The following is a 10,935-nucleotide window of genomic DNA, read 5'->3' as shown; positions in this document are numbered from 1 at the left end:
ACATGCAGCTATTACCGAATGGCATCATGCAGAAGAGTTAACGCTCAGATGCTACTGGATCGCTAACAACAACAACAACAACATCTTATCTTATGTTTTCCTGTTTTGTCTTATCTTATCTCATCTCATCTTATCTCATCTCATCTTATCTCATCTCATCTTATTTCATCTCATCTCATCTCATCTCATCTTATCTCATCTCATCTTATCTCATCTCATCTTATTTCATCTCATCTTATCTCATCTCATCTTATTTCATCTCATCTTATCTCATCTCATCTTATCTCATCTCATCTTATCTCATCTCATCTCATCTCATCTCATCTCATCTCATCTCATCTTATCTCATCTCATCTTATCTCATCTTATCTCATCTTATCTTTTCTTATCTTTTCTCATCTTATCTTATCTTATGTTGTCTTGTCTTATCTTGTCTTATCCAGCTGTGTATGTTTTCTCTCTTCCCAGAGACAGAGGTCAGAGGTCGGAGTCATAGACAGGGACAAGAAAGGGCCCAACACCCTCCTCTCCCTCAAGAGCCAGGTACCCAAACCCGGTGACCCGGCAGGCAGACGGAGAAGTTCCCTCCTCTCCGAGAGCAGACATACAGGTAGGTGCCACGCATCACCCACACATTACACACATACACACTCACACACTCACCTTCACATACACACACTCACATTACACATACACATACACACGCACTCACACACTCACCTTCACATACACACACTCACATTACACATACACACACTCACACACTCACCTTCACATACACACACACACACACATGCACACGCACTCATTCACACACACCCACACACATACATACATACACACACACACACGTACACGGACACACATTCACACACACATGCACGCACACTCCACACATGCTCATACACATGTTTGCAGCGATGCGCACACACACACATGCTCGCACACATGCATGCTCACACACACACACACACACACACACACACACACACACACACACACACACACACACACACACACACACACACACACACACACACACACACACACACACAAACGCACACACACCCGAAGATCTTAGTTCGAATCCCCAATGGGGCGTTCTTATCCTTTGACATTTTCACCCAATAATCAAGACACTAAACAGACTCAAAGAGCACTGTACATTTAGGTAATGTATTTAAAAATTCTGTACTAAAACATGGACCATCATCATAAAGTGCCAGATCTGAAGCAGACATCCGTGATCATGGTTTGCCTTTCATTTCTTCGCCGGATGCTCAAAAAAAAAATAACGCCCAACTATTTCGACTGCTCCATGTACGGCTCTGTCGTACGTCACTTTTCAAAATGGTGTACGTATAGCGGAGATTTACATGGTGCTGTGGATATTGTCCTCGTCCTTCCTTGTCGTCCATCTGTTCTGGTTCTCTAAGTAACAGTTGCTATTGGTCTTCCCCTGCCTCTTTTGCCTCCCCTGCTTTTCAAACAAGAGCAAGATGTTCCAGACCTTTATGACGATATCTGTGTGTCCCAGAAACTGCATTTGTCGCATCTGAATTTTTTTTTCTTGTGTGAACGATCTACGCGGGCTTCATAAGTGCTACCTCATTTGATTTCTTTGCTTTCCATAAATTTTCAACAGTCAATGAAGAAACCATTTTTGTGTGTGTATGCGTGTGGGGTGTTTCCATTTCATTTTCACTGTCTTCCATGAAACTGTCACCAGTCTCCGAAGAAACCGTAGTTTTTGTTTCTTTTGTTTTATTTTCACTGTCTTGCACGAAATTATCGACAAGTCTCCGAAGAAACCACATGTTTGTGCCTCCTGTTTTATTTCCACTGTCTCTGGTAATTGTCCACCTTTCATAGCCCGCACTGGTGCAGAAAGGCAGACTTGCCTACTTTAAAATTTAAAAATCAGTAACATTGCAGAAGAGTTAACGCTCAGATGTTACTGGATCGCTAACAACTTGCGTGTCAAATGATAAAATTCTATAACATAGTAGGCCTATTTACCTTATGGAAGACTAAGCATAGCTAACTGACTTGCTTTTCATCGGTTGCACGTAAACTTCAAATGACGAGATCTATCGCCGTTGTGACTTGCGAAATCCTAGTGCGATAGGCTATTATTAGGGGCTTTAGGGCTTATCATTCGCACCACCTTTTGCTTTGTTTTCATTTTCAACATCACCCTTTTCTTCTGGCCTTTGACAAGGGCGTAGTCACTGAAAATATTTGACTTTAACGAAAAACAAACCAAAGACTATTGACCTCCTGACACAATCGTGACCCGGTGAGCTTCCCGTAAACCCAGCGGCATAGTTGCAGGCAGCATGCTTGTTGCTTCAACGAGCCTTATAGGTCAATGATCAATTGCACTCATTAGCTGCGTTTACGCAGGATTAAGACATTTAACCGGGTTCCAAGTTGTGTTCCCCAGCTATTATTTTTTCATTTTTCTTTTTTTTTCTTTTTTTTTAATGGATGAAGTTTTCCGTAACATATTTCAGCTTTCTGTAACTCCAATATTATTTTCCCGTTACAGTTATGGATTATCCGTAACAGTAGGCAAGTCTGCAGAAAGGTTGACCAAGCATAGCCTTTTATCTCATTACCTGCAATCAGCAGATTCCTGTCTTTGATATGTGTACGATTGCTGCTGATCAGACGTGTATCTTCTTTGTCTTAGAGAGTTAGTACTCTTGTTTTAGTTGTCATGGAGATGGGTTGTTGTTTTTTGTTTTTAAAGATTGGTCTCATTTTGTTGAAACTGTTCGTAGGCACCTAAGCTATTGCAATTAGTTTTATTTCTGGGAAATGTTTGGGATGGGATGTAATTCTACTTTAAACTTCTCCTCTTTCATCCACTGCTGTCGTTGAGTGTCATGGGGGGGATGCAGTTTTCTCTGGTAGGCCGACTCTAAAGCTCTTTCAATAGAGATATAGTAGTTTGCAGTTTTCTCTGGTAGGCCGACTCTAAAGCTCTTTCAATAGAGATATAGTAGTTTGCAGTTTTCTCTGGTAGGCCAACTCCAAAGCTCTTTCAATAGAGATATTGTAGTTTGCAGTTTTCTCTGGTAGGCCGACTCTAAAGCTCTTTCAATAGAGATATTGTAGTTTCTCGGGGTTCCCTTGACCTCCCACTCAATCCATCCTTTAGCATGACCTATCTCTTCCAGTGAGCCTTGAGTGAGTTCTTCGTGTTATGTCTCACCACAAGGTCGGCTAACTAGGTGGTTTGCTTTTCTGAACAGGTGGCCAAACCGTTCTGTTCTTTGTTTTTCTGTGAGATGAAGGTAGTCCTCCATGCCAAGAGCTGCTCTTATATGTGAGGCAGCGCGATGGAATCAGGCTCTCGTCAAAATAATCAAAGTGAAGAAACTTGCATTTTTCCGCAGGTTTGTGAATTTGTATCAAATTTTTTTTTTTTTTGGCTCAACACCTTTCATGCCCATTAAAGAACTCATTTCCATGTGGATTTTTCTGAAAAACAATTAAAGGCACAAAAAATGTTAATTTTCAGTTATCACGGGCACTTAAGCTAAGGAAATAACTAATCTTTGACGGCCATTTTCTCACTTATTTTACCTCTGAAAACAGGAGATCCCCACCTCCTTTATGCGCAAATATATCGACATGTATTCAAGATACATTTATATTTTTTCCACCCAAATAAAAACAAATGAACATGCTTTAAGATGATACCAATAACTCTACATGCCCAAAAATTGATGAGAGCCTGATTCTGCCACGCTGCCTCACATATGATCTTACTGTCTCTCCTCTTGTGATGTTTAGGGTTTGCCTCCTGTGTTATTTTGTCCTTAAAAGTGAACCCATAATGACTGGCCTAGCAAGCAGATGGATGAGAAATTTTGCTACGAAAGACACAAAGAGACTGATTATCCTAGATATTTAAACTATTTCTTCTTCTTCTTCCTCGTTTTCGAATTTAAACTATTGAACTAGTGTGATCTTCCCACTTTAATTTATGAGGTTAGATATGGGAATTACTGCTTTTTTTTTATATTACTAACCATGCATTCTGTTGTTTTTTTTTTGTTTCTTTTTTTTCCCCTTAAAAGATTACTCTTTACGTTTACTTTCCGTTATATTCATATCTGGAGGAGAATTGAAGGTTCTATTCTGAATGTGTTTTTGATAAGTTTTATCAGTATAATGAGCTTTTTTTTACCTAAAAAAAATTATTTTAGAAAAATTTATTATTTTTCTAACCATGTTATGGTAATCTGCGGTTCATATAATGCAAATGCTTCAAGATTTCCGTCCCCTTTCAGGAGGCATAAGACGAGAGAGTAAAGCCAAACAGCACATTTACCAAATGCTTGCTGGCGCTGTGGCTGCTCCTCTTACTTCGTTATCGGATGAGGAGGAGGAGGAGGAGGAGGATAGGGAGGAATCGTTGGCAGAACATACCTCACTCTCTTCTCCCCCCACCCTGCCGCAGTTATGAGCTGCTGGCCTAACGAGATGCGGACGGATGGTAGTTGAAGCCAGGAGAGAGTGAGGGAGTGTGTGTGTGTGTGTGTGTGTGTGTGTGTGTGAGGGAGGGAGGGACTGTGTGTGTGTGTTTGAGTGAGTGAATGTATGTTTGTGTGTGAGAGAGAGAAAGAGAGAGAAAAAGAGAGAGAGAGAGAGAGAGAGAGGGAGAGAGGATCAGAGAGCAGAATGGGGGGGGGGGGGAGGATGAGGAAAAGATATAGAGACTCAAAAATACAGAGACAGGCAGACAGAGTGAAAGCGAGAAAATAGAGGAAAGGAGGGGGGATATAAGAAGGGACGCAGAAAGAGAGAGGGAAAGAGAGAATCAGACAAACAGAGAGGAAGAGATATAGAGACACAGAAAGACAGACAGACAGACAAACAGACAGAGAACTATTTATAGACACAGAAAGAGATACAGACAGACAGAGAGAGAATTATTTATAGACTTAGAAAGAGAGACAGGCAGACAGACAGAATTATTTATAGACACAGAAAGAGAGACAGACAGACAGACAGACAGAGAACTATTTATAGACACAGAAAGAGAGACAGACAGAGTAGAATTGGTGATGAGAGAAAGAGAAGGAAATGAAAAGGGAGATGGAGTTCTAATGCAGGTCCAGAACAGATGTTTGTTTAGCCTGGTTTTTTGTTGTTGTGAATTGATAATTATTTATGACGTCATATTGTCATTGTTTGAAGGAAGGAGTGTTCCTTTTCATGTAAAGGGATTTTTTTGTATATGTGAGATGTGCTGACAAAATGAGTTACTTCTCACGATCCAAGAATGGAGATATCGGCTGAAAATCGACACTGGGGTCAGATTTACAGATTTTCAATTGATGCCATTTTGTTCAAGTTTACTGTGTCTTTTACTATTCCATGCTCACAAATTGTACAAACTTCACCTATCAAGTTGATGTATCAATTTCCATAATGCTCAAATCCGAGAAGTAACTCATTTTGTCAGCACACCTCACATATATACCTGTGTGTGCCTAAAAAAAGGTACCAAAAGTCGGATTTTGACCACATTGAGTATAGGGTTGTACCTTATAGAAAATTCAATGCTGGACATAGGGGTCTTTGAGTTTTGTAGATATCTCAAGTAGTTTTTGAGATATTGCACACATTTTGCGAGGTAAGGTATAGAAATATAATTTGGAGAAAATGAGCTTTTAAGTTTAACAAACGTGAGAACACTTACAAACTTTAAAAAACCCGACTTAGTTTGTATTTATTCATGGAAAATTCATTTCCAATTTGGCATTCAGTTGATATCTATATCATGAATGGAATTCAATGTTAAAACATAGCAGGGAAGAGAAAACATGCTTCAAGTTCAAGAGTAAATTTTCACAACCTTTTAAAAGAAGTTTTCATTATTTACTTTTATTATACCCTACCCTCAAAATGATTCAAAATAAAATATTTAGAAGTCAAATCAATGGAAACCCTTTAAGCACATTGTAAAAAATTAGTGGATCTATCATTTCTTTTACAGAAACACATTTTGGTCAAAAAAGAGATTTTTGTCATTATCAGCCTGTTGCTTGAAACAGTCTGGAGCAACTTTTAGTACCTTTCTCTAGGCGCACATAAAAGCCCAAAGGGCTGAACAAAGAGGGGGGGGAAAGGATGTGAGTGAGTTTGAGATGCTGGAGATACAGAGCAGTAGGGTAAGGAGAAGAGAGGGTGAGAGAGAGATGGAGGATGAAGAGTGGCAGGATTAAATGGAAGTGGATGAGAGAAACGGACGAAGAAAATACGGAAAAAGTAGAAGTGAAAGAGAGAGAGGCGTGGCGTAATAAGAAGATAAAGAGAAATAAAGGAAGGGAGAGAGATATATAAAGGAAGAGACAGAGAAAGGGGGAGAGAAAGGGAGAGGGAATGAGAGAGAGAGAGAGAGAGAGAGAGAGAGAGAAAGAGACTGTGCTTGTGTGTGTGTGTGTCAGTGAGAGAGAGAGAGAGAGAGAGAGATTCTTGCAGAGGTCATATTTACTTGCCATGATGAATGGTACAGTAGTGAAGTGGACACATTATTTGAGAGAGAAAGAGACTGCATGTGTGTGTGTCAGCGAGAGAAATAGAGATTCCTGCAGAGGTCATATTTACTTGCTATGAATGATGAATGGTACAGTAGTCAAGTGGACACCTTATGAGAGAGAGAGAGAGAGAGATTCTTGCAGAGGTCCTATTTACTTGCCATGATGAATGGTACAGTAGTCAAGTGGACACATTATGTTGTTTATCCACTGCCTAGTGTACGGCTTCACCATGTGCCGCTATGGAAAGTGACGTGTGACATTATGGAAAGTAGATATGACATTATGGAAAGTGACATATGAACGTATGACATTATGGAAAGTGACGTATGACATATGACATTATGGAAAGTGACGTAGGACATATGACATTATGGAAAGTGACGTATGACATATGACACTATGGAAAGTGACGTATGACATATGACATTATGGAAAGTGACGTATGACATTATGGAAAGTGACATATGAACGTATGACACTATGGAAAGTGACGTATGACATATGACATTATGGAAAGTGACGTATGACATTATGGAAAGTGACATATGAACGTATGACACTATGGAAAGTGATGTATGACGTATGACATTATGGAAAGTGGCATATGACATATGACATTATGGAAAGTGACGTATGACATATGACATTATGGAAAGTGACATATGACATATGACATTATGGAAAGTGACGTATGAACGTATGACATTATGGAAAGTGACGTATGACATTATGGAAAGTGACATATGAACGTATGACATTATGGAAAGTGACGTATGACATATGACATTATGGAAAGTGACGTATGACATATGACATTATGGAAAGTGACGTATGACATATGACATATGGAAAGTGACGTATGACATATGACATTATGGAAAGTGACATGTGACATATGACATTATGGAAAGTGGCGTATGGAAAGTGACGTGCGGCGGTTTGGCACTGAGTAGTCCATATGATGTACAAAAGAAAAAGTGTTTATGGGAAGATTTTTTCCTCTAGTGAGAGATGAAGAAAAATGAATTGAACATAAAATGAGATGCACTTTTCTCATTTCATTCCATGTATATATATATATATATATATATATATATTGTATATATATTATATCAATATTATATACAAGAGGGAGAATGTGATATGTTGATGTGATGTATATTTTGTGTTGCAGAACCTTATGTTTTTTTTACCAATGGAAGACCATTAAAGTATACAAGTACATTATCTAGTCTACCGTATTTTATCTTATCATAACTGTGGCTTCTTGAAGGAGGCATTGCGCTGCCAAGAGCGAAATACTCGCAGCTAAAGGGGTTTGAAAACAACATCTTATCTCATCTCATCTTATCTTGTAGAGGCCTGCTTGTGGGTAGTTGGCGGGTGCTGTGGTGTGGTTTGCTCCTTGTTTCCTATAAAAAATCTTATCGTCTCTATGTACCCTCCTCATTTTTTATGTTTGTTACTCTCTTGTAACACCTCTAATCTTCCCCAAAAGGAGGACATTTCTCGTTCCAGCACAGTAGAATTGTAAATGGGCTGATTCATGTCACGCTCACAACTGTGCCAGATCTACAACAGGGAACTGCTGCTTTTTCTTTCCTAATCCTTATTATTGTCATTTTCCTCTACTTCTTTTATATGTTTGTCACACTCTTGTGACCTGATATTTCCAAGGTGCCTTGATAGTCGAAGCAGACCTTGTGCTGTTGAAGCTAGAGAGGTGAGCAGAGTAAGTCTGATTCCCTGTAAAGACTTCTCTGTTGACACCCACCCCTTGGCGCTCATATGACCTTATGCAGTTGCGAGCGCCGTAAAACCCTCTACTAGAATTTTTTTTTAAAATCTAATCTTCGGCACTTATATGACCTTATTGTGTTGCAAGTGCTGTAAAACTCTTACTAAATCTAGAACAGAGGCCTGCTTTTAGTATTACTCCATACCTGTTTAGATCGAGGTGCCCAGCCCTTTGACAATTTTCGGTGATGATGTTGATGGGTTAGTGTGAGGGTTAGTGTGTTTAGAACAGCCGGGAGCAGAATCGATTCCGGAACCGATTCCCGCGGCTAGTGCTACAGAAGAAAAGTTCGCATTCTTTTTTGCGTAAACGATTACCAATCGTGAGGCGTGCTGACAAAATGAGTTACTTCTCAGATTTGAGCATTATGGAAATTGATACATCAACTTGATAGGTGAAGTTTGTACAATTTGTGAGCATGGAATAGTAAAAGACACAGTAAACTTGAACAAAATGGCATCAATTGATAATCTATAAATCTGACCCCAGTGTCGATTTTCAGCCGATATCTCCATTCTTGGGTCGTGAGAAGTAACTCATTTTTTCAGCACATCTCACAATTACTATATTATTTTATTTATTAAAATCTTCTCCTTTTTAAAAAAAAAAAATTTTGAAAAGGAAAATGTTTGTGTCTCGCCATGTTTCGTAGATGTTGTCCTGGGTCCTGAAGCTGCTTGAAACCGACCACGTAACCGAAACTGGCGAGGTGTTGGATTCATCTGAAGTAAAAATTATTGCTAATCGGCGGAAGTAATCATGTAATTGTTTAGAGGTCAGAACCACTGGAAAAAATCATGGACACCTGGAAGAAATCTCTACAGTGGAAAGTTACTGGGTTCGGACTCGATTAGTTCGGTTCCTAGTTTGCAATAATCGGGAACTGCCCGCCACTAGTGTTTCTTCTCCTCCCCCTCCTCCTCCTCCTCCTCCTCCTCCTCCCCCCTCATCCTCAACCTCCTCCTCACCCCTCCTCCTCACCTCCCCCTTCTGCTCCTCCCCCTCCCCCTCCCCCTCCTCCCCCTTCTGCTTCTCCTCCTCCTCCTCCCCCCCTCCTCCTCCTCCTTCGTTGGGGCAACTGTGGGGGCACCACTACATCTGAAAACCAGCTCTCGCCGTTCATTTTTGTCTTCAGCTTTCCTCAGATTGTCACCCGTCATCTTTCCTGTCCACTCAGTTATGTTGTCCTCCCATCTCCTTCTCTGCCTGCTTCTCTTTCTCTTTCCTTGTACGGTTCCTTGCAGGATCGTTTTGGCAAGGCCTGTGGATCTTGTGACAAGTGACATGCCCATACCTTTACTAGTGTTTAGCAGCATGTACAGGGTTTTGTAATCTCAAAGTTTTTTTTTTGGTGGGTGGTTGGAGCTGCAGGGTACCATTGGTAGGTCCTACTTCATTACTCTGTCCCCCTGGTTTTATGCACCCCGCATAATTTAGCAAAATTTGATCATTTTTTGCATAATTTCTGATTATTTTTTCTTTATCATTCTTTATTAAAATTAACAGAATCGCATAATTTCACATTTTTGGCCTCATTTTGCATAATTTCAGAATTTTTCTTGCATAAAACGACGGGGACAGATTACTTCCCTCTGTCGTTTCCGTGTGTCTGTCTTACTTTTCCCCCAGCACTAAATCACCTTTATTTTGTCCATCTATGCTTTTGTTTACTCCAACAAACTAACAAACAAACAAACAAACGAACGATGTTTGTAGTGGCGTTTGTGGGGTAGCAGAAGCAGTCGCGTACGGGAGGTGGGTCGTTTGTGGGTGCTCTTGTGTGGTTTTCTGCTTCTTTCCTATCAAATATCTATCGTTTGTATTTCCCCTCCTTCTTTTTTTTTGTGTTTGTTACTATCCTGTAACCCCTCTAATCTTCGGCACTTATATGACCTTATTGTATTGCAAGTGCTGTAAAACGCTTACTAAAACAAAAAAAGAAGGCATAAAAGTTTGTGAGAATCAGTGTGAAGGGTTCGGAGTCAGGCTGCTTGGCCAGTGCTCACACGCCATCGTAACCAACCGCTTGGTGAGAGTCTTGTCTTTTTGCTTTGGAAAAGTTGGCCCCTATTATTATATTGTCGCTTTTAACCCTATCTAGAGCCCTGGGGTCATTTTGTACCTCCGGAATTGTATTCTTCGCATTTAAGAAAGCTTCTAGTACAAAAAGTAGGAAGATCTCTTTGAAACTTTCAGTAGTTCTCAAAAAATCATTTTGACAGACTACGATGCAAAGCGGACGGATCAGATTAACGAGTAAATTTCCTCTTTAGAAAGTGGTGGCACAGAGTTCCCCACGTCGTATGGATACGATAGTAAAACACGACGTACGGATAGGTTTGGCAACAATCAACGCTGGATATGGGTCAGTGACGAGGATACCGGCTCGGTCAGTGACGAGGATACCGGATATGGGTCAGTGACGAGGATACCGGCTCGGTCAGTGATCAACTTGCCCAGTGGGATAAAAAAATAAGTCTTTAATTCCAGCGGGTCCTTCTGCTCCAATTTCATTGCCGAACAACAGGCTATCACCAACACAGCAAACTGCATCAACTACTTGTTTGACACTAACCC

The 10,935-nt window shown here is 40.3% G+C and overlaps 1 protein-coding gene across 1 annotated transcript in view; it reads left to right on the top strand.

The window, feature by feature from the left end:
• The window catches only part of LOC101861168, a gene marked incomplete at its 5' end in the record, with an annotated part of 17,534 nt that extends 12,909 nt beyond the window's left edge, over positions 1–4,625 (top strand). Inside the window, 2 exon segments of the mRNA XM_013089659.2 lie at positions 469–610; positions 4,305–4,625. Coding sequence (XP_012945113.1) covers positions 469–610; positions 4,305–4,480 — 318 coding nt within the window.
• Positions 4,626–10,935: the final 6,310 nt, after the last annotated feature.

The sequence above is a fragment of the Aplysia californica genome, unplaced genomic scaffold (genome assembly GCF_000002075.1).
Source record: "Aplysia californica isolate F4 #8 unplaced genomic scaffold, AplCal3.0 scaffold01010, whole genome shotgun sequence".
NCBI lineage: Eukaryota > Metazoa > Mollusca > Gastropoda > Aplysiida > Aplysiidae > Aplysia > Aplysia californica.
Note: the sequence above shows the minus strand (reverse complement) of the source record. Positions and strands in the feature narration are given on the sequence as shown.